The 22850-nt window shown below is 58.6% G+C and overlaps 1 protein-coding gene across 1 annotated transcript in view; it reads left to right on the plus strand.

Moving 5' to 3' along the window:
• The first annotated feature begins 2582 nt into the window (after positions 1-2582).
• Positions 2583-22850, plus strand: part of MYO15B (myosin XVB) — a 30281-nt gene continuing 10013 nt past the window's right edge. The window contains exons 1-36 of the mRNA XM_043442765.1: positions 2583-4633; positions 5006-5069; positions 5246-5355; positions 5512-5586; positions 5902-5998; positions 6243-6346; positions 6512-6575; positions 6730-6843; positions 6978-7139; positions 7969-8082; positions 8195-8253; positions 8329-8461; positions 9506-9601; positions 9848-9979; positions 10956-11081; positions 12202-12279; positions 12486-12604; positions 12693-12738; positions 12890-13014; positions 13406-13523; positions 13757-13920; positions 16588-16681; positions 17332-17388; positions 17698-17755; positions 17957-18087; positions 19318-19413; positions 19515-19750; positions 19834-20012; positions 20240-20312; positions 20809-20970; positions 21240-21340; positions 21439-21515; positions 21635-21719; positions 21917-22006; positions 22185-22288; positions 22387-22647. Of these exons, the coding sequence (XP_043298700.1) occupies positions 2583-4633; positions 5006-5069; positions 5246-5355; positions 5512-5586; positions 5902-5998; positions 6243-6346; positions 6512-6575; positions 6730-6843; positions 6978-7139; positions 7969-8082; positions 8195-8253; positions 8329-8461; positions 9506-9601; positions 9848-9979; positions 10956-11081; positions 12202-12279; positions 12486-12604; positions 12693-12738; positions 12890-13014; positions 13406-13523; positions 13757-13920; positions 16588-16681; positions 17332-17388; positions 17698-17755; positions 17957-18087; positions 19318-19413; positions 19515-19750; positions 19834-20012; positions 20240-20312; positions 20809-20970; positions 21240-21340; positions 21439-21515; positions 21635-21719; positions 21917-22006; positions 22185-22288; positions 22387-22647 (5955 nt within the window). The remainder of the gene's footprint in view (positions 4634-5005; positions 5070-5245; positions 5356-5511; positions 5587-5901; positions 5999-6242; positions 6347-6511; positions 6576-6729; positions 6844-6977; positions 7140-7968; positions 8083-8194; positions 8254-8328; positions 8462-9505; positions 9602-9847; positions 9980-10955; positions 11082-12201; positions 12280-12485; positions 12605-12692; positions 12739-12889; positions 13015-13405; positions 13524-13756; positions 13921-16587; positions 16682-17331; positions 17389-17697; positions 17756-17956; positions 18088-19317; positions 19414-19514; positions 19751-19833; positions 20013-20239; positions 20313-20808; positions 20971-21239; positions 21341-21438; positions 21516-21634; positions 21720-21916; positions 22007-22184; positions 22289-22386; positions 22648-22850) is intronic.

Consider the following 22850-nt stretch of genomic DNA (forward strand, 5'->3'; position numbering starts at 1 on the left):
CCAGTCCTGTGGCCACTGCCGAGTTTTCCAAATTTGTTGGCATATTGAGTGCAGCACTTTCACAGCATCATCTTTTAGGATTTGAAATAGCTCAACTGGAATTCCCTCACCTCCACTAGCTTTGTTTGCAGTGATGCTTCCTAAGGCCCACTTGACTTCACATTCCAGGATGTCTGGCTCTAGGTGAGTGATCACACCATCGTGATTATCTGGGTCTTGAAGATCTTTTTTGTATAGTTCTTCTGTGTATTCTTGCCACCTCTTCTTAATATCTTCTGCTTCTGTTAGGTCCATGCCATTTCTGTCCTTTATTGAGCCCATCTTTGTATGAAATGTTCCTTTGGTATCTCTAATTTTCTTGAAGAGATCTCTAGTCTTACCCATTCTGTTGTTTTCCTCTATTTCTTTGCATTGATTACTGAGGAAAGCTTTCTTATCTCTCCTTGCTATTCTTTGGAACTCTGCATTCAAATGGGTATATCGTTCCACTTCTCCTTTGCTTTTCGCTTCTCTTCTTTTCACAGCTATTTGTAAGGCCTCCTCGGACAGCCATTTTGCTTTTTTGCATTTCTTTTTCTTGGGGAAGGTCTTGATCCCTGTCTCCTGTACAATGTCATGAACCTCCGTCCATAGTTCATCAGGCACTCTATCAGATCTAGTCCTTTAAGTCTATTTCTCACTTCCATTGTATAATTCTAAGGGATTTGATTTAAGTTATACCTGAATGGTCTAGTGGTGTGAGGCAGGTAGGAGCTCACTGGAGACCCCTCCAAGGAAAGTGCCACAACCTGGAATGTCAACCTCCCCAACTCTGATTCTGGGTGGGGCTCCCGGTTGAGGAGAGGTCAGAGGTCAGCAGGGGCATAGGAGTTCTGTGGGGGCACTGAGATTTGTCATGTTTCAGAGGGGCAAAAATGTTGGATGATATCCTGCCTCAGTGCCATGTGAAGATGGGTGGTCTCCCCTCTTGTTGATGGGAGTGTAAGCTGGTACAGCCTCCACGGAGGAATATCTGGAGCTCTCCGAGTTATACAAAAGCACACACGCTATGGCCCAGCAATTCCACTTCTAGGAATTGATTCAGCCTGGACACAGGTGGAATCAATGTTGTCCGTAATTGAAGCAAAAGGTTAGATGAAGGCAGCCTCCATTTCAGTCGTAAAAGTCTGTTAACCTAAAATAATTTTAAAGAGCCAATTATTTTACCAGCAAAGAATTACAACATGGGACAGCAATTAATGCCAACTACACGCAACTCTGCAGGAAGGAAAACTTTTTATAAAGGAAGCTCTTTTATAGAGGAAAAAGGGAAGTTGGGACAGGCTGTTATAAACAAAAAGTCCATAGGAGGAAATTGGGAGTTTGAAGTATAGCAGCTTTTCATTGGCTTAGTTTGACAGTTTCTCATTGGCTGAGCTATTGCCAGGCAAGGGGAAAAACTTTCTTCCTCCAGCTGGCAGCAGTAAAGTTGTGTCACTTCCTGCCTGAGATCCAAAGTACATTTTTTTCTCTTGGGATCTATATCGAGGTGAACTGGTTAAGTGTATAAGGACTCCCCCTTCTGGCCTCTGGCCTCCATTTAGTGAGTGTTTCCTTTATTAATTTTCACACTATCAATAAAGAATTGGTTAAACTATGGCACATTCATTTGCTGGAATATTACGAAGTTGTTAAAAAAAATCTTTACTATTATGAAATCTCCAAGATAATCTGTTAGGAAAAATCTGTTAAATTGAAGCACCATGAGCTAGAAAAGCTTCCACCTATTCTCAGAGAGAAAAATAATACTTGCTTTTCTCTGCCTGGATAGCTCTGGAAGGAAACACAAGAAATGGGTAACCTCAGGGGAAAATGAATAGCTGTGGGTCAGGAATGGGAAACTTTCATCTTCTGGACTACCTGTTCAAAAAAATTAAATATTAGAGCAACACACAAGTGCGGGTGCTCAGAAATTTATTGGGTCTGATTATGTTCCATGACTAAGAAGCATTTACTTACTTTACACCAGCCCAAGGTGTACATTTATGTTTTATACAGTTTTCTTTAAATTATATTTCACAATCTAGAAGAAGAACAACAACAAAACTAACAACCCTCGCTAGGTTCTGGCTGTGCACCAAGGTCAGCCTGGTTCCAGCCTCCAAGGGGCTAAGTAAGGAGGGCAGGTCCCCCCAGAACCCCCCAGGACAAGGAGGATGGCCCAAATGGTTTCTTCTGGCACCCGCCCCCACCCCCTGATGCCAAAACAGTGAGGCAGGAGCAGACCGCGGGCCCCTCGGTCGGGCCTGGTGCCAGGCTGGCCGGGCTGGCAGCAACTCAGGGCAGCACAGTTGCCCTGTCCATGGCCTTTGTCCGCACCTGCAGCTCTTCTTTCCTGATTGGCCTCTGCTGTATTGTTGGCCGAGGAGGTCAGGACCAGCAGCCGCCTGCATTATTGATGCCCTCGGGTAAGGCGGGAGACGTGGGGGCGGGTAGATGGAGCCTGTAGCCCCCATCAGCGCAGAGCCTGTGTGGTGTGCTGCTGAGGGCACGCCTGTGAGCCAGCTCCTGGGGCGAGAAGAGGAGAGAGACACCGGGAAGCCATGGGCAGGAGCAAGGGCAAAGCGCCCCAGCGCCTGGAGGGACCCCGGAGGCCCCCCTCGGGGGAGCAGGAATCCGGGTCTGCCAGTGCAGACAGTGCGCCCAGCCGGGAACATCGAAAGGGCCACCGTAAGGCCCACAGGGAGCCCAGCGCCAGGCGAGGCCAGGAGCCCCCCAATGCCCACAGGAAGCCCGCTGTAGGGGAGAACGGGAACTGCAGACGGGCAGAGGCAGGGCCATCACCGCCAGAGGCCGAGGGGAGACGAAGCCCCGGGCACGCCCCTGGGGGATGCCGGGCTAAGGAGAGCGACAAGCCGGGCGATGGCCACGGCGAGCGCCTGGAGAAGGGTCTCCTCCCAGGAGGGAGGACACGCGACCGCGACAGCCGCAAAAGGAGGGGAAAACGACGAGGACGCTCGGCTCAGCGGGGCCACCGAAAGACACGGAGCCTCGATGGGAACACGTCGGGTGGAGACGGGGCCAGCTCCTGCCTGGACAGCGAAACCCAGGAGGCCCAGGAGAGCCGCAGCCAGGGCGGTGGGACCCCAGAGCAGAGGCCCAACTTGGAGCAAATGGACATGGGCTCGGGGGGCACTCAAACCAGCGCAGACTCAGCACTGGAGGCACCAGGAGCGCAGCGGAACAGCAAGGGCCCCAGCAGCAGCAACAAGCCCCCCTCGCGGCCCCAGAGCCCAGAAGGATCGGCGGCGGCGAGGCCCCAGGGAGAGACGGAGGATTCCGGGACCGATCCAGACTCGAGTCAGGAGGGGGCCGGGTCTGGACGGAGCCCGGGGGCAGCCCCAGAAACGATCCGCGGGGCCCCTGAGGCCGGCGAGGCTGACCCAGGGAGAAAAGCCGCAGCTTCCAGCCCCGTGGAGGGCAGCCCCGCCTGCAGCCCTCGGAGCTCGTGGGGTTCTCAGGACCCCAGGCAGGGCGGGGATACAAGAGAGGATGGGGTGCAGCTCGAAGCTGAGCCGAGGGGCGCCCCGCCCGAAAAAGCCGAGGCCTTGACCGCCCGAGGTCAGCGCCGCCAGGTTGGAAAGGTCGTGGGGAAGGCGCAGGAGGCGGTGGGCGTGAGCGACGCGGGGTCTGGGGGTGACGGGCCCCGGGCCCCAGCGCCGCTGGCCGCCTTAGTGGCGCTCCGCAGGCTCCGCGCCAGGCCCCCGCCGGGCCCCGCTCCCCAGGCCGCCGGTCCCCGCCGCTGCAGCCTCAAGGACCGGCTCGTGCGCGTGGCGCGGGCCCTGGGGTTCCTGCGGTGGCTGCGGCTGCAGCTCCAGCGGCGCGCGGGCGGCGCGCGGGGTCCCGGGACCAGCGAGGGGACGAGCCGCGGGCCGGGGCCGCGCCGCCGCCGTCTAGCGCTGAGCCTGGCGGGCGTCGCGGGGCTGTGGGGGCGACCGAGGCCTCCCCCTGGCGGCGGCCCGAGTTCCCCGCAGGTTGCGAGAAGCCCAGCCCACGACCCTTCGGGGGATGAGGACCCGACTCCAGATGCCAAGTTCGCCGTGGTGTTCCCCAGGGTCCACGGGGCAGGGAGTACTTCGAGCCGCGGGAGCTCAGAGGAAGGGTCCGCGGACGCCCCCGCCGGGGAGGGGCGCGATTGGTCCTGTGGGGGGGCGTCTGCGGACAGCGCAGGGCGCAGGGCGAGTGTAGAAGGGATGGCCGGGTCCCCCCGCGGCTCTCTCAGCCCGAATCCCCACGAGGAGTCCCCCCTGGACGAGAGCGGCTCCAGCAGCGAAGCGGAGCCCGAGACCTTGGGAACCGCGGCTCCCGTGCATTGGGCGCAGTGCTCAGACCTCTACGAGGACCCCGGGCTTGACACCGAAGCACTGCTGCCCCGACTCACCTTGGAGACCCGCCGGCGGCCGGAGGGGAGCCCTGGCCCCCGCGGGTCCCTGAGGGATCGATGGGAGCCAGAGGACGAGGTGGAGGAGGCGCTGGAGAGGGACCTGGAGCCTCGCCTCGCACGGGGCCCTGGGGCGCCTCCCTTTCCTGGCGGCTCAGAGGGCAGGAGCGTCGGGGAAGGCCTGGAAGACACCGAGGACCTGGCCCGGCTGTGGTGAGCGGGCGCGGCCCCAAACCTGCCCTGCCTGGGTCACACCCAACCTCCGGTTTTTATGGAGGGTCTCCTTCCCAGGGGTTTTGCCACACAGGGTCGTCAGGCTGGAAGGGGCAGCTGAGGGGTGAGAATCCAGGTGCCCCTTCTTTCTCTAACTGGTACAAAGCTTTCTTCTGGGTCAGCAGCCTGGTCCTGCCTGTAGTGCCCAGGGTGGGATCTCTTGCTCAGCGGTGGGTGGGGAGGCCCTGTGTTATGGACGGGCTTGGAGAGGGCACGGGACTTGGTGGAGGTGTCTCTGCCGCCAGCGGCAGGGCTAACCCAGGATCTCTTTCTGCTCCCAACTCCCCTCTCCTCCACCCCGCGGCCCCGCAGGCCAGTGTGCGACAGCTCCATGCTGCTGTGTCTCAAGAAGAGGTTTCACCTGGGCCGAATCTATGTACGGGGGACCCAGGAGGGGGTGGTGGGCTGGGATTCCCTTTCCCCTGGAGTCAAAGGGCCCTCTGGGCGCCACTGCCCCCTTCCCCCGAGTGTCCCCCTCCATCCTTCTCCCTGGGCTGGGTGCTGAACCCTGCTCCCCCCACATTCTGATGAGAGCTTTCGCTTTCTTCCCAGACCTTCGGGGGGCCCCTCCTGCTCGCTCTGAACCCCCGCCGGACCCTGCCTCTCTTTTCACCTGAGGTCCTGGCCAGCTACCGCCCTGGGAAGACCCCCAACACCACCCCGTACGTGAACTTGCCCCACCAGGCCTCTGCTCCCGCCTGGTGGCCAGACCCCAGCAGGTCACACTGACTGAGGCCCAGGGGACTGTGGGCAGGACCTGCCTGCACCTAGGAGGCCCCAGGTGCCCATTGCTGGTAACCTTCTCTCTCATCCCCCAGACACATCTTTGCCGTCGTGGCATCGGCCTATAGCCTGTCTGAGAGCACTGGGCAGGCCACCTGCATCCTTCTGGGGTGAGTGGTGGCAGAGCCCTCAGGCCACGCTGAGGGCCGGGAAGAGGGTGATGTGAGGTCCGTATTTGAAACTGCCCGTCTGGTCCACTGCTGGGCAGCAGCTCTGGACTTGCTAAGACTGTGCCCCTTGAGCGAGGCACCTTGGGGACTTTTTGTTTTGTTTGGCCTCCCTGCCCCGGCTCTGTTTCTGCATTTCTGGGAGCCTCCTTTAGGGTGGGTATCACTTCCAAGTGGGCATATCCCCGCTTTGGGGCTCATTTGGGATCACCCCATGTGCCCCTTCCTGGAGGCCCTGCCAGCCCTTCTCTCCTGCAGTGGGCATAGCGGCTCTGGGAAGACAGAGGCGGCCAAAAAGATGGTGCAGTTCCTACACAGCCTGGAGCGGGAGCAGACGAGGCAGAGAGGGTGTCGGGTGAGGGGCAGCTCGCCACTGTCCAGGGATCCAAGAGGGACCTTCCCACTCCTCTGGGCCAGGAGAGTGGTCTTCAGGCCTCTGGCTTCTCCTCGGGGGCAGCCCCAGGCATCGCCTACGCGGGGGCAGGGGAGACCGACCCCTCCATGGGCCGACAGAGCCCCCACTTAGTGTCCTCGCCTGGGATGCCCCATTAGGGGCTGCTGCGCCCAGAGGTACTTGAATGTCCCCCCTGCCCACCCAGCTGGACACTGTGCTGCCCCTGCTCGGCAGCTTTGGCCACGCCAAGACAGTCCTCAACACCAACGCCAGCCGCTTCGGCCAGGTCCTGGGCCTCTGCCTGCAGCAGTGAGTGACGGGGGTCCAGGTGGGCAGGGGCACCCACGGCCAGTTCCCCGGACTGGGAACCTGAGGCTGCCGCCCTTGGGTCCAGCCCTCGGTGGGTCCCATCTGAGCAGGGGCCCCGGGCCACGTGTACCCTGGGCACCCTCACCCAGTGTCCTGTGCCCACAGGGGGATCATCGTAGGTGCCTCTGTGTCACATCACCTGCTCGAGACCTCAAGGGTGGTGTTTCAGGTACGACCCCAGCCCACTGCTCCCAGCACGGGGGAGAGGGAGGCGCTATGACCCCTCGTTCCCCCGGCTGGCCTTCCCCTGGGGGCTTGTCCTTGCTCCCCGGGGCACAAGACCTGGCTACTGCTCCCCCTAAGCCAGTCCTTCTCCCCCCAAGGCCCAGGCTGAGCGGAGCTTCCATGTTTTTTATGAGCTGCTGGCGGGGCTGGACCCCATGGAACGGGAACAGCTCTCCCTGCAGGGGCCGGAGACCTACTACTACCTCAACCAGGTGAGGGGAGGCCCTCCCCGGTGCCGGTCGACAGCGCCTGCCCAGGGAGGGGTCCCCGCTTGGGGTTTAGGCGAGGGAGGCCGTGGGAGGCCTGGCCCCATCCCCTTAGCCCTGAGCCCTGCTGTGTTCGGCAGGGCCGCACCTGCAGTCTCCAGGACAAGGACGATGCCCAGGACTTCACAGGACTGGTGAAGGCCCTGCAAGCTCTGGGCTTGTGCGCCGAGGAGCTGACCGCTGTCTGGGCTGTGCTGGCCTCTGTCCTGCAGCTGGGCAACATCTGCTTTTCCTCGTCAGAGGTGAGCTTCCGCAGAGGCGCCGGATCGGCAGTCTGGCTGGTCTGCATCATCAGGGCAGCGGTAACCTCAGAGTGTGGGAGGCTACCTGCAGGGCCTCACCGCTGTCCCGGAAAGTGGATGGATTTCCATCTCATAAATGAGAAAGCTGAGACTAGGGTCTTCTGCCTCCGTACTAATCCTGTCCCACTAAGGTACCACCCTAAGACGGATGCTTGGCGTTAACTGAGCAGCTATGATGTACCTGGGACTTCACATATATGTGTGTGTGTGTGTGTGTGTGTGTGTGTGTATGTATGTATGTATATTTGGGTGGGGAGTCTACACCAAGCAGCTTGCAGGATCTTAGTTCCCCAACCAGGGATCAAACTTACACCCTCAGCAGTGATAGAGCAGAGTCCTAACCACTGGACCATCAGGGATTCCCTACATAGAGTTTTTTATATATATATATATTTATTTGGTTGCACCAGGTCTTAGTTATGGCATGAGGGATCTAGTTCCCTGACCAGGGATCAAACCTAGGCCCCGTGCATTGGGAGCGTGGAATCTGAGCCCCTGGATCACCAGGGAAGTCCATTTAATGCTCCTGAGAACACCGTCACATAAAGCTTATTATTTCCCCTCTAACAACAAGACAGTGGGGCTCAGAGAGGGAAAGAGACTTGTCGGGGCCTCACTCAGGCCCTCAGACTCCAGAGCCAGCCCCCCCGCCCAGGTCTACCTCTGGGTCACGGGCACCTGGCCGGTCTGAGTGTGGTGCTGCCCCCGTCCATGGGATGCAGCCAGTCCACAAGCAGAGCGCGCCCTGCTCCCTCCCACCTCCATCCAGAGGGAGTCCCAGGAGGTGGCTGCCGTGTCCAGCTGGGCCGAGATCCATGCCGCAGCCCGGCTGCTGCGGGTGCCACCCGAGCGCCTGGAGGGGGCGGTCACCCGGAGGGTCACGGTGAGCTTGGGGGTCCTGGGCAAGGGGGGCCTGAGCAGACCACCCAAAGGCTCGGGGAGCCCTGGGGTGGGCCTTGGGCCTGGCGAACCAACTGCGCATTCTCCGCCCTCAGGAGACGCCCTGTGGCCAGGTCTCAAGATCCCTGCCCGTGGAAAGCGCCGTCGATGCCAGGTAGCTCTGGGAGCAGGAGAGAGCCGGGAGCAGGCCTGGCCCCTGCTGCACGGGGCTCACTCACCACGCCCCCAGGGACACCCTGGCCAAGGCCCTATACGCACGGCTCTTCGCCTGGCTTCTGAGGAGGGCCAACGCGCGGCTGGCGTCCCCCGCGGAGGCAGGCAGCACGGCTACCGTCACTGTCGTGGATGTCTACGGCTTTGAGGTCACCCCGGGGGTGGGGCCCAGAAAGGGGTGTCCACCTCGTCCTGGATATTCCTGGGGACCCCAGCAGCTCTTCTGTGGGGCACACTCGTGCACTGCTTGCCTCTCTGACCATAAGATGGTCCACGAGACAGCTGCACGCTCTGTAGGTACAGCCATCTGCCCTGTCCAGTCGTGATGTCGCCTCTGGAGAGTTCTGCCTGCTTGGCCTTGTTGCAGAGTCTCATGGAGCCTTGAGGCAGTGAAAGACCCCAGGATGGGTCAGCCTCAATTCCTGTGTCCAAGAGGCGGGGGGAGAAGGGGACTCCCCCAGATCACCCTGACTTTTCATAAGCTCGTCACCCCCTTCCCAGAACATCCTGCCCCCTCAGGTCAGGGAGGAGGGACGCGATGGGCATCCTTCACTGTCTTTTGCTCTTGTCTCCTCTCCACTGTGTCCTTGGTGACCATCCCCTCTCTGCGGAAGGGACGACCATGACATCTGTGTGTGTGTATTCATGTGCACATTTGTGTGTATTTTAGAGCACGTAAAAAGCTGTACAAAGCTGCATGAAGTAGGGGCTCTGCTAGGCTTGACAGTTAAGTGTTGGGGATACAAAGGAAGGAGACTGGAATTCCAACAGAAGGACTCCGGGAAGGCTTCTTGGAGGCAGCAGCCTGGAACTCTGCTTATGAGAATGTGGCATTCTGATAGTCCCTGAGCTAGGCTGTAGGAAAAGTTGCCTTCCAGACCACAGGATGGCTGTGATCAGAGGCCCGAAGGCTCACAACGGTGCTGAGGCAGAAGGCAGGGGGACAGCTTGCTGGAGGGAGGCCTGACTGGGGCTGGAGCAGGATGGAGGCGGGCGCACGCTGGGCCAGGGTCTTTGGATTTGACCCTGGAGGCGGCAGCATCAGCCCTGGGGCAGCATCCTGCCTGGTGCTGGGGAGAACGTGGGCAGCTGTGGGAGGGGGAGAAGGGCAGCAGGCCTGTGTGCTGGTCCCCCTAGCTGCCCCGGCCCCCCACCTCATGTGGGTGCCCACCTCGCTGCCCGTGTGCCCCCAGGCCCTGCGGGTCAATGGTCTGGAGCAGCTGTGCAACAACCTGGGCAGCGAGCGCCTGCAGCTATGGCACCGCCGGCTGCTGCTGGCCCAGGAGGAGGTACGGGAGCCGGGCTGGGAGGAGGCCGGGATGCCCAGCTGTCTCCTAGAACAGAGGCTAGCCCTGGGGGAGAGTGGGCACTCACTGAGAGCCCTGCCCCAGAGCCCCCTTGCTGTAGGCTGTCTCGGTCCTTCTGAGCCTCAGTTTACTCATCTGTACAATGGGAAGGTCAGCCCTGCTCTGGCTCAGATGAGGCCCCCAATGGGCACGGGTGGTCTCCATGAACCAAGCGCTGGCTGTTCCCAGGAGGAGTGTCGGAGGGAGTCGCTGCCCTGGGTGCCCATCCCCCAGGCCCCGCAGGAGTCCTGCCTGGACCTCCTGGTAGACCAGCCGCACAGCCTCCTGAGTATCCTGGATGCCCAGACATGGCTGTCCCAGGTGAGCCCCTCATGTTGGGGGACAAGGAGTGGGGGGTGCCTGGTGGCCAGGCCAGAGCCAGCAGGGCCTTCCAGGGGAGAAATAAAGTCTGAGGTCCTGGGACCTTGCTCACAGGCCCTCAGTACAGCTTGGGAAGGCGGTGGCCACACTGGGTTCAGATCTCTAGTCTCTGGATAATCCTGAGTGAGATGCTGACCTCTCTGAGACTCCTCACTTCAGGAGGGGGACCATCGTGCCTGAGGGGCTGGGTTGTGCAGACTGTACAGGCTCCACGAGGGGCTTGGGGTTTCATCAAGATTCTTTGTTCTTAAACTCCATAAAATAGCCTCTTACTGGATGACTTTTTATATGTGAATCTTAAAAAAAAAACACATCCCATGTCTGTTTAATGTTTCATTTAAATATACTGTATCCTTCCCCCTTTTTTATTTTCTTGGCCACACTACATGGCATGTGGGATCCTGGTTCTCTGACCAGGGATCAAACCCACACTCCTGGCATTGGAAGCACAGAGTCTCTTTTTTTTTTTTCAGACTCTTAAGACAGTTAACTCTTAACTGGCCTGCCAGGGAAGTCCCTGGATGGGTTCTTAAAAGTATCTTTGAAAAACTTGTTCAGAAACACCTGTAACTGTGAGACCAGATTCCCAGGAATCATTGCCAAAACTGCCTTTAAGTCCCCCAGCCCCGTTTCTCTTAAATAGTTTTATCAAACGTTCTCTAAGCTGCCAAATCTTATTGACTAAGGTGTGCAAGGCTTCCATGTTTTTTCTTGATTGTTCAAAATAGTCCCTGGGAAAGAGGTTGCGCCCTTTATAAGGACTCAGATATGGAGCAACCTCCTAAGAAAGTTTGGGGACCAAACCAAAGCTCGCCATGTGTTCAGTGTCTGTGGTTTTGGGGGGCAGGGGAGAGGGGCACAGCCTGGCCAGGGGAGCCACACCTGCAGAGGCCTGAGCATCTCTTCCTCTCATCAGGCCACGGACCACACCTTCCTGCAGAAGTGCCACTATCACCATGGCGACCACCCGTGCTACACCAAGCCCCAGCTGCCCCTTCCCATCTTCACCGTGCGACATTATGCCGGGACCGTCACCTACCAGGTATCAGGGTGAGGGCAGAGTGGCCCTGGGGAGCCACCTGACGGATGAGCGGGATAAGTGTGGGGAAGCCTCTTCCAAGGCTTTGACCATCTCTCTCTGCCTGGGCCCCTCTGCCTCACCTTGTGCATGACTCCCGGAGCTCTGGGCAAGCATTGTAGGATGGGGTAGTCAAGGCCTTGGGGCCCTCCAGACCCAGAGGGGCAGAGCGTGTGCATGGGACCTGGCTCTGATGACCTCAGGCAGTCTGCTTCTCCTTCTGTGCCTCCGTTGTCCTCATCTGTAAAATGGGAAGGGGAATCTGTCCTGTAGCATTGTCCTGAGGATTAATGTAATTACACGGAAGTGGTGGGACAGGTGCCTGGCACATCCAAGGTACTCCGTAAAGGGACCTCGTCTCCCCCTTCTGAGTTTCATGATGATGCACACCTACCCAGGAGGAGAGCTTCAAGGGGGCGGGGGCCTGGTGTAAATGGTACAATCGGGTGACTGGTTTGGGGTGGAACAAGTCATCCTTGTGGGTGGGAAGTGGTATCTCGTTGTGGTTTTGATTTGCATTTCTCTAGTGATTAGTGATGTTGAGCATCTCTTCATGTCCTTGGTCATTTGTGTGTCTTTCTTAGAGAAATATCTATTCAAGTCCTTTGTCCATTTTTGAGTGGTGGTTTTTTTTTACACTGAACTGTAGGAGTTCTGTACATTAATCTGGATATTAATCCCTTATCTGATATGTGATATTTTCTTCCATTTTGTGGGCTGACTTTTCACTCTCAACACTGTATTCTGATGCACAAGAGGTTTTCATGTTAATGAAATCCAGTTTATTTTTCCTTTGTTGCCTGTGCTTTTCGTGTCTATTCGGGAAATCATTGCCAAGTCCACTGTCATGAAGCTTTCTCCCTTTGTTTTCTTCTAAGAGTTTTACAGTTTCACGTCTTACATTTAGGTCTTTGATCCTTCCATTTTGAGTTGGTTTTGGTACCATGGTGTGAGATAAAACGCCACCTTTGAAGTTGGACTCTTAACTCAGAGGGAAGAGGCTGGATCTCTTGACAAAGGGACTGGCTTCCACACCCCCTTCTCTCCTTGACTTCCCCTCCCCGCCTCACTTTGTCTCTTGCAGGTTCACAAGTTTCTAAACAGAAACCGGGATCATCTTGACCCTGCCGTGGTGGAAATGCTTGCCCAGAGCCAACTCCAGGTGCCCCTGCTGGCTCTCCTGTACCCGCCCCCCCGCCCGTTCTGTCCTCCTCGCCCAGACTGTCTTGCCCAAGGGGCCGGCCTTCAAGATCCTGGCACCTTGAGCCTTTGGCCGGCGCACCCCGGCGCCCCAGGAAATGGGGATGGGGGCAGGCTGGGCCATGGACAGGCCCAGTGAGCCGGCGCAGCCCCTGTCTCACCCCACAGCTGGTGAGCCGCCTGTTCCGGGAAGCAGAGCCTGATGAGTTCAGAGGAGGGCCAGGCAAACCCACGCTGGCCACTCGCTTCCAGAAGTCCCTGGGGGACCTCCTAGCCCAGCTGGGCAGGTGAGAATAGTGCTCCCACACTTGACCTCTGGGAGTTTGAATTGGGGGTCCAGTCTGTGCTCACGTGACTCCCCTTTCCACCCACGAGGAGCCATGTCTCCTTCATCCAGTGCCTCAACCCCAATCCAGGAAAGGTGAGCTCTCCCAGCACCTGGCTGCAGAGCCCTCCCACCCCTGCCCTGCCCTCTCAGCACCCCCACCCCGCCCATGCCCCGCCCCGTGCTCCCCACGGCTTTGAGCCCCTCGACTCCAGGTCCTTGGCTCTGCCCCACTGCCTGGCCACAGCTTCCAGGCCTCTTTGACGTGGATCACGTGGCAGAACAGCTGCGCCAGGCGGGCATCCTGGAGGCGGTGTGTACCCGCGGCGCCAACTTCCCCATTCGCATGCCCTTCCAGGCCTTCCTGGACAGGTAGGGCCCGGGATGGGGGTGGCAGCAGGCACCTCAGGGCCAGGACTCACTAGGCAGGCCCCCCTGGAGTGGCTGGCAGACCTGGGGCTCCTTCTGGGGAAGACGGACCCACTTTCCCAGGGACCCTTCCACTCTCTGTCTCTCTCCTTCTCTCCCTCCATCTGTGTCTCCTTCCACTATTCGTCACCCCCATGCCTCTGCATGCCTCTGTGCGTTCATCCACTTCTCCTCTTAGCAAAACTCTTCTGGGTGTCTGGCACATAGTAGGTGCTTTCCAAATCACTGTTGAATGACTTACAGACTGAATGCACCCGAGGGGCTCGGGGATCAAATGAGTGTGGGGAGAGGTGCTCGTTGCTTGTTCTGACCTGAGTTATCCGTCCCTGGGCAGGTTCCGGGCCCTGGGGGCCGAGGAGCAGGGCGAGCTCTCTGACCGGGAAAGGTGTGGCATCATCCTGAGCCAGGTGCTGGCGGCTGAGTCACCCCTCTGTCACCTGGGAGCCACCCAGGTGGGCGGTGTGTGTCTGCAGAGAGGCAGGGAGGGCTGGCAAGCGGGAGAAGCATTCTGGGATCCTCTCAGAATCTGGTGGTCCTTCCAGGTGGTGGGGAGACGGAGCGGGCTGGGTGTCCCGGGCACCCCGGGAGAACGGGTTGCCTGGAAGGAAGCTGAGGCCTCGGGAGAAGGGCAGGTGGTCCCCACCCACACAGTTGGCCTGCCTCCAGCCCACACCTCTGCCCCCAGGTACTGCTGCGGGAGCCGGGCTGGCAGCAGCTGGAGCAGCGCCGGGCCCAGCAGCGCACCCAGGCCCTGCAGACCCTGCACCGAGGCCTCCGCGTCTGCATCTCCCACCAGCGCCTCCGCCTCCTGCCATGGATGCAGGCTCATGTGCGCGGGCTCCAGGCCAGGTGTGCAGGGGGCGCTGAGACTGTAGGCCTCCTCGACGTGGTGGGGCAGGCTCTGGGAGACATAGGGCCTCGAGGCAAGTCTGCCTGCCTGCCTCCCATCGGCACTGGACTCTTCTTGCCGACACCACTGCCTGTACCTCTGCTGTCTCTGCTTGAATGCCCCCTGCCACGAGAAGCTCATTACCTGCTGAGGCCACGCAAACCTGCTGTCTTGACTCCTGGACTGGTGTTTTGGTCTTTTTTTTTTGGCTGCATTGGGTCTTCATTGCTGCGTGTGGGCTTTCTTTAGTTGCAATAAGCAGGGGCTACTCTTCCTTGTGCTGCAACAGCTTCTCGTGGCCGTGGCTTCTCTTTTTGCGGAGCACGGGCTCCAGAATACAAGCACAGGCTTCAGTAGTTGCCAACACTTGGGTTTTAGTAGTTGTGGCTCACAGGTTCAGTTGCTCAGTGGTATGTGGGATCTTCCTGGACCAGGGATTGATCCCATATCCCTCGCATATAAGAATCGGCAGGCAGATTCTTAACCACTGGACCACCAGGAAAGTCCCTGGAATATTTTTCTAGTCTGTTCTCCACTCTGCAGAAAGAATACTCTTTTTTTTTTTTTTGGCTGCACTGGGTCTTACTTAAAGCATGCAGGATCGTTGGTTGTGGCATGTGGAATCTATTAATAGCTCCCTGACCAGGGATCACACCCAGGTCTCCTGCATCGCAGGCAGATTCTTTACTGTCTGAGACACCAGGGAAGTCCCTCCAAATCGTTTCATCACCAGCAAGAACTCTGTACCCGTTCAGCAATCATACCTCATACCCCACTCTCCCTTCCCTCCAGCCGCTGGTAACTTCCAGTATAATTTGTTTCTGTGAATTTGCCTCTTCTTGATATTTCATCTAAGTTGACTCATACAATATCTCCCTTTACATCTGGGTTATTGCACTAAACATATTTTCAGGGTTTGTCCCTTTTGTAACATGTGTCAGAACATCATATATATTTTTACACCTGAAAATTGTTCCATTGTGTAAATGGACCACAGTCGTTTGTCCATATATCTGTTGAGTGGAGGGGGGGTTTGTTTCTACCTTTGGGCTTATTGCAGATAAGGCTGCTATAAACATGAGCATGCAAGTTACAGTTCAAATCTCTGCTTTCAGTTCTTTGGGGTCTTTGGAGTGGAATTCCAAGTTATCTGGTAATTCTGTCTATACCTTTTTGAGGAATTGCCAGATTGTTCTCCATAGTGGCTGCACCATTTTACCTTCCTACCAGCAGTGTGGGCAGCTTCCAGTTTGAGTACATCCTTGCCAAGACTTGTTACTTTCTGCTTTTCAAATCATCGCCAATCGAGTGGATGTGAAGTGGCATTTCATTGTGGTTTTGATTTGCATTTCTCTAATGATGAGTGTCGGTGAGCATCTTTCATGTTCTTCTTGGCCATCTGTATGTCTCTGTGGAGAAACAACTGTTCAAGTCCTCTGCTTGGTTTTTAACTGGATTGTTTGTTTCTTATTGAGTTGTAGGCATTCTTTATATATTACGGATACTAAATTCTTATCAAATATTTGATTTACAAGCAGCCTCCTCTCTCTTTTTTATTTACTTATTTTTTAGTCTCCTCTCTAGATAGTGTACTTTGATGGAAAAAAGGCTGTAGATTTATTTTTTATTGAAGTATATTGGTTTACAGTGTTGCAGGTATATAGCAAAGTAACTCAGTTACAAATATATACATATATATATATCTATATATATTCTTTTTCAGATTCTTTTCCGCTATAGGTAATTACAAGATAGTGAATATTATTCTATTCCATATTCTATATAGATATAGATATATATGTATGTATACATTTGTAACTGAATTACTTTGCTATATACTGGCAACATTGTAAACCAATATACTTCAATAAAAGATAAGATCCTTATTGTTTATCTATTTCACATCTAAGTGTGTATCAACTAATTTTTAAATATTTATCATGCTCAGGGCTGCTTCCTTGAGGAGTCTGGTCTTTCTCATATCTGGAAAACTGTCAAAGATATTGTCCCTTCTGGGATTTCCTATCAGACTTCCAGTGATGTAATTTTTTTCATTTTTAGGAGTTCTTCTTGGAGGGAGGAAAAAAAAGTTCTGTTTCTTACATAGTAATATGCCAGACTCTTATTCCAAACACACCTTTTAATTCATTTCATCTTCTTGTGGAGCAGACAGTCCAATAATTCTCATTTTAGAGATGATGAAAATAAAACACCAAGAGTTAAATTAGGGAATTCTCCGGCTGTTCAGTGGTTAGGATTCAGCACTTTCACTGCCAAGGGTGTGGGTTCTATCCCTGGTTGGGGACCTAAGATCCTACAAGCCACGAGCTTTTCTGAAAAAAAAAAAACCACAAAAAATCCAGAGAGGTAAAGACCTTTTCCAAGACTGCTGTGACGAAACAGTCGAGGAAGGAACCCGGGTGGCCGGCTCCAGAGCCTCAGATCTTAACCCCCGTGCACAGCGGCCTCTTGGTTTTACTTGCTCTTCTGTTCTGTCCTTTCCCTGTTGCTTGTCAGGCAGCCTGGCGCTTCACTGGGGTCTGGTTTTGCACTCATGTCTTAACTTGGAGGATCTGGGTATTGGGTGTGAGCTTGGACTCCTCACCAGCCCCCTTCCCGGCCTCCAGGAAGCGGTACCTCCGGCGGCGGGCAGCTCTGGGGCAGCTGAACACCATTGTGCTGGCGGCCCGGCCCCTGCTCTGGAGACGGCGGAGACCACAGGTGAAGCCCACGGGTGGGGTGCTGCCTGGGGGGAGGCTCGGGGGAGAAGCCAGCCAGCCTTTGCCGGTCAAGTTGGCCGAATCCCGACAGTGACCACCCTCCACGCCCAGTCACAGGAGGGGCGAGGCCTCAGGGACCGCTGCTGGTGGAGTGTCCCGTCCCCGCTGCCTGGCCGGGGCAGCCTGGGGCCTCAGGGAGCTCATCGCCTTCATGCCAGGGCCTGACTCTCTCTCCCTGCTGGCTGGGGTGCCCCATCCCCTTCGGGGGCCCCTTGGGCTGCTCCCTGTCTTGCCCCATGACTCCGACGTGAGGGCCATAAAGTAGCTCGAAGGTCAATGCCTACACGCCGGCCCCTCTCCCGCCCTCCCTGCCTGGACTTTGTCCCCAGGGGACCATTTCTTCCCTTCCTCCTGCCCTCTTCCCGGTCCTGGCAGACGGGCAGCGACACCCACAGCACTTTAGCTGGTGAGGGCTCTGGAGGGTGGGGGGCAGCCGCCAGCCCCCTTGGGTCCGCACCTTTATTCCGCTGGTGCCCGGGCCTCCTGGGAGGAGGAGGGGTCAGCTGAACTGCCGAGGGGGCGAGGAACCTCGGGGGAGCTCGGGGTGACACTTCACGGAGACACCATCTCCTCCCGCATCTCCCCCAACAGCTTGGGCATCGGCACAGCTGGCACAGCGGCGGGGCCTTCAAGACGGTGCCAAGAATGGTAGGTGGCCTGGAAGCTTGAGGGTGTCTGCTGGGTCATGAGCCTGCTGAACCTGGCCTGGCTTGAGGGGGAGCGTGGGGTCCTGGGGTGCCGAGATGGGCCCTGTCCTCAGGCCCATCCGTGTGCCCCCCAAGAGGAGGCCTGGCTGCCCTTGGTTTCCCTCTGAGGGCTCGGGGGGCCCTATTGGAGTGCCCAGGACGAGAATCCTTGGTCTCTGGAGGGGAAGCTTATAGCTCCCAGGGGTGAGGAGGGCCCCTGGGTCCCTGTGCCCCCTCCCTGAGTTTCTGGTCAATTGCTCCTCTCCGCCAGGAGCTGGGGCGCTTGGAGATCCCGGCTGAGCTCGCTGTCATGCTGAAGACAGCGGAAGGTGAGTCGTGATGGGCCTCATTCTTCCGAGACCCCCTCCTCTCCCGGTAGTCGCTCCCTCTGGTGCTCTCTCTGGGTACCCCCAGCTCGCTGCCCGGCTCCCCCAGCACTGGAGCCAGGGGCTGATGCTGGGAGGTGGAGGCAACACCAGAGCCAGTCGCCTTACCAGGGCGTTTCTGGGCCACCTCCCGTGTCATCCCAGGCCGTCAGCACGCCCGGGTCCAGAGCATCACCGAGGCCATGCCCCCGGAAGTTCCCGCCCGGCCCAGCCTGACCCTCCCGCCTGACATCAACCAGTTCCCCTTCTCCAGCTTCATCTCCATCGGCTTTCAGGTGGGCTCCCAGGCCTCAGCTCTGCTGGCTGCTGCCCACGTTTCCCCAGACACAAGCCCCCAAACAGGCAGAAGCTGTGTTTGTCCTTCTTTCTCCAACTTCCTCCTCCATCTCCTGTTGTGGGGGTTGTGGATGCAACCGTGTTGCTCGGAAAATCCGTTGAACCTACATCTCACTCTATGGTTACTTATCAGAGACGCCACACCTTTGTTACACCTGTGGCATCGCCCTGCCATTGAATGCTGAAGTCATGTTGTTAAAGCATGTTTAATGACAAGGCAGAGTGTCCAGGCAACAGTGTTGGAAACAAAAGCAGGATTCAAAAGTGCATGTCATCGAGCACAGTCCCGATGTTCTGGACAACAGCCGGGTGGGTGGGGAGATGACGTGTGTAACTTCACATAGGAAGTAAGACTAGGAAGAAAGAGGTGAAAATGTTAACTCTGGCTATACCTGGCACTGGTATACTGATGGTGGTTTTTATTCTTCATCCTTTTCCTGTTTTCTGAGTTTTCCGCATGCACAGGCTTTAGTTTTCTAATCAGGAAGAGTAATTGAGACGTATGTTTTTTAATGTTTATTTTTATGTTTTGGCTGTGCTGCGTCTTTGATGCTGAGAGCTTTCCCTAGTTGCGGCGCGCAGCGGCCACTCGTTGCAGCGAGCAGGCTTCTCATTGCGGTGGCTTTTCTCGTTACGAAGCAGAGGCTCTAGGGGGCAGGCTTCAGTAGTTGCGGTGTGCGGGCTCAGGAGCTGTGATGCACGGGGTTAGTAGCCCCATGGCACATGGGATCTTTCTGGACCAGGGAACCAACCAGTGCCCCCTGCATTGGCATGTAGATTCTTAACCACTGGACCACCAGGGAAGCCCAAACAAGGTGTATTTTTAAGGCGGTTCTACTTCCATTGTGGCTTAGATGGTAAAGCGTCTGCCTACAATGCAGGAGACCTGGGTTCGATCCCTGGGTCGGGAAGATCCTCTGGAGAAGGAAATAGCAACCCACTCCAGTACTCTTGCCTGGAAAAATCCCATGGACGGAGGAGTGTGGTAGGCTACAGTCCATGGGGTCAAAAAGAGTCGGACACGACTAAGCAACTTTACTTTTCCTTGCCAGCCCGTCTTCCTCTCATACGCTCCTTCGGGGCTCCTTTGGGGCTCCCCCGGGCCTGTGTCTGGCAGGTCAGCACGGGTCAGCCTCTGCTCAGGCATGTGGCACCCTCCTTCCTTGCAGGAGCCCTCCTTGCCCCACCCTGGGCAGCTGCTGACCAAGCCCCTGACCCGGCTGGACGGTGAGAACCCTCAGCATGCCCTGGATATCAACAAGGTGGTGAGTGACCCAGCGGGGAGGGGACAGGGTGGGCCTGTGTGGGGTGCTGGCGGGCACAGGGAGCCCTGCACGACCTGCCTCCCCTGGCTTGGTGTCCGCAGATGCTGCGGCTGCTGGCGGATGGCTCGCTGGCGCCCTGGCAGGAGCAGACCATGGGCCAGTACCTGGTGCGGCAGGGGCAGCGCCGGCCGGGGCTGCGTGACGAGCTCTTCAGCCAGCTGGTGGCCCAGCTCTGGCGCAACCCCGACGAGCAGCAGAGCCAGCGCGGCTGGGCCCTCATGGCCGTCCTGCTCAGCGCCTTCCCGCCGATGCACACCCTGCAGAAGCCACTGCTCAAGTAGGGGGCTCAGTGGAGGGGGGGCCCGTGGGCGGGTCAGCAGGCCACCCCAGGCTCACAGCAGCCCTATGCTGCACCCGCAGGTTTGTGTCCGACCAGGCCCCCAGGGGCATGGCAGCGCTGTGCCAACACAAGCTGCTGGGGGCCCTGGAGCAGACGCAGCTGGCCCCTGGGTCCGCACGGGCCCACCCTCCCACCCAGCTCGAGTGGACGGCCGGATGGAGGCGGGGCCGCATGGCGCTGGACGTGTCCACCTTCAGCGGTGAGGCGCGCCTCCTGCTCAGGGCTCCCGCAGCAGAGTCTGCCTGGCATCCTCGCCCCCCCAGACCCCCTTCCTGCCTCAGCCCTCCCGATGTGGTCCTAACCTCCCGATGTGACCTTGACCTCCCTGCCATCCTGCTAGTGGGACCCCCACGGGACAGCACCCCTTTCCCCGTCAGGGTGGACCCTGCTGTCCCTCACTGTGACCCCTGCCCCTCATCCTTGCAGAGGAGTGCTACTCGGCCGAGGTGGAGTCCTGGACCACAGGGGAGCAGTTCGCCGGGTGGATTCTACAGAGCAGGTCTGGGGGCCGGGAATGGGGGAGTCTGGCCAACACTGACCATTGTCCCGCCCTCCTCCTGAGTCCTCCTCACCCTCCCAGCCCGCTGTCCCACCGAGCACCTTCTGCGGCTGCTCCTGCAGGCCAAGGCCTGCTGCCCAAGGGGTGGGGTGGGGCGGGGTGGGGGCGAGGTGCGGGGGTCGGCAGGCAGGGTCCAGACAGCAGATTCTAGATGGAGAGCGAGTAGGGCGCATTCCTGCTAGATTTGGCCCAGACTCTGATCAAATTGGTAGAAGAATAAATGCAGCAGAAAAATACATAAAAAGAAACAAAAATAAATACCTCAGTGCCGACGCAGAGGTAGAGGACCATTTTTTTGCAGAAAAAGAAGGGAAACCGGGTCCTCTCGCCCCGCTCTGTGAGCGCCTCCCCCTGCTGCACCCCCATGTCCTTGCGGCTTCCGGGTGGTCACCCGCCTGGCTGACCACTCTCTCCTCCCTGCCCCTGTCTCGCCCAGAGGCCTGGACGCGCCCCCGCGCGGCTGGTCTGTGTCACTGCACTGCGGGGACTCCTGGAGGGACTTGGCCGGCTGCGACTTCGTGCTGGACCTGATCGGCCAGACCGAGGACCCAGGGGACCCGGCCTGGCCCCACAGCTACCCCATCGCCCCCCGTGGCCGGTAGGTGCCACCCCAGCACCGCTGTCCTGCTCCTGTCCATATCCTGTCGTAGGCGACCCCACTGCCACCCTGTCGTACCTTGGGCTTCCCTGGTGCTGCTGTGGGACCCGCCCCCAAGCCTCCTGCCAGCCCGTGGGGATGACCCTCTGCCCCCACTTCACGGCAGCTTCTACACCTTGCCTCAGCCTGGGCACCCCACCTCCTTAGCTGGGCCTCCTTGGCTGGAGGTGGCCCCCCAAGCCCTCAGCTGGGCCCACTGTCTCCTGCAGAGCTGAGAACATCCCCCTGGCCCCCAGCGTCCAGGCCCCCTCACTGCCCCCAGGCCCCCCTCCGGGTCCAGCCCCAGCACTGCCCAGCAGGGGGCGTACAGGTAAGGCGGGGAGTGGGCACCCTCAGGCAGGCAGGGGGGGATGAGAATGGGTTTGCAGGAAGCCCCTGCGGCCGGCAGGTGACGCCAACCTCCCACAGGTGAGTCCCGGACCTCAGGGGGTCTGGACGGCTTCCTGGACCACCTCTTCGAGCCAGTCCTCTACCCCAGCCTCAGCGTGAGTGTCCTGCACCCCAGCCCAGCCCTGTCCCTCCCGCTCTGGGGCCTCTGCTGCCCCTCCCAGCCCTCCTAGGACTCTAGCTCTGACCTTTTGACCTGTGACCTTTGCCTCCGCAGGATCTGGAGCAAGGCAGGGCTCTGAGTGGCCGCATGAAGGGAGGGGGTGCCATGGGGCCCATGCAGCAAGGCGGCTACCCCATGAGTGAGTGTGGGGCTGAGCCCCATCCAGGGTCTCCCTGCCCACGTCGGGGGGAGGCGTGGCCCGGGCTTCCCATGCAGCTGCTATCGGAGCTCCCGTCCGCACCCCTCTGGCCTGTGCTCATCTCCTTGCCTGGGGCTGGAGGGAGGCTGTCTGGGGGCCCGGGTGGGCACTGACATGGGAGGACCCTGTCCCCGCAGTGTACCCAGGGATGGTGCAGATGCCCAGCTACCAGCCAGCCATGATGCCGGCACCCATGCCCATGATGCCAGCCATGGGGCCAGTCCCAGGTAAGATTGGACTGTGGCCGCCTGGTCCCTTCTGGGGGCGGGGCGGGGTGGGGGGTGGGCGGCAGGCAGGGACTGGAGGAGGGAAGGTCCCACCTGGAGGGCACAGTGGGCAGGGGGCTGGGAGCTCGGCCACGGCGCTAACACACCCTGACTGCCTGCCTGCCCGTCACGCCCCCAGCCATGGTGGTACCACCACAGCCACAGCCCATGCTTCCCAGCGTGGACGCGAGGCAGCTGGCGGCCCAGCAGCAGGACTTCATCAACCAGCAGGCGCGGATCCTGGTGAGGGCAGGCGGGGCCCACGGATCACCTCGTGGGTGCCAGCCTGTGGGGAGAGGCAAGGCCGGCTCTCATCTGACGCACCATGCCCCGTCCATCAGGCCCAGCAGATGACCACCCAGGCCATGACCCTGTCCCTGGAGCAGCAGGCAAAGCAACTCCAGAAGCAGAGTCAGGCCCTGGCCCTGGCCCCGGCCTCAACCCCAACCTCAGCCCCGGCCCCAGCCCCAGCCCAGGCCCCAGCACCAGCCCCAGCCCCTGCCCCTAGAGCAGTCTCCCCGACTTCACCTCCTCCGGCCATCACCCACAAGCCCAAGAAGACACCCGCCCCCCGGAAGGAGCCAGAAAGTGGCCTGGAGTTGGTAGGTGCCCGCCTGAGGGTGAGGGGCCAAGGCTGGGGAGATGGTAGGGCCCATGGGCAGCTGGCTTCAGGGCTGCAGACATGGGAGATGTGGGGGCTTGGGGATGGGGCCACAGGGCGACACAGAAGAGATGCTGCCCGGCCTCGGCCCCGCGGGTCCAAGTGAGTGTGCTATGTGAGTGGCAACTTAGCTGGCAGGGCTGC

The sequence above is a fragment of the Cervus canadensis genome, chromosome 1, assembly GCF_019320065.1.
Source record: "Cervus canadensis isolate Bull #8, Minnesota chromosome 1, ASM1932006v1, whole genome shotgun sequence".
In the NCBI taxonomy this organism is placed as follows: Eukaryota; Metazoa; Chordata; class Mammalia; order Artiodactyla; family Cervidae; genus Cervus; species Cervus canadensis.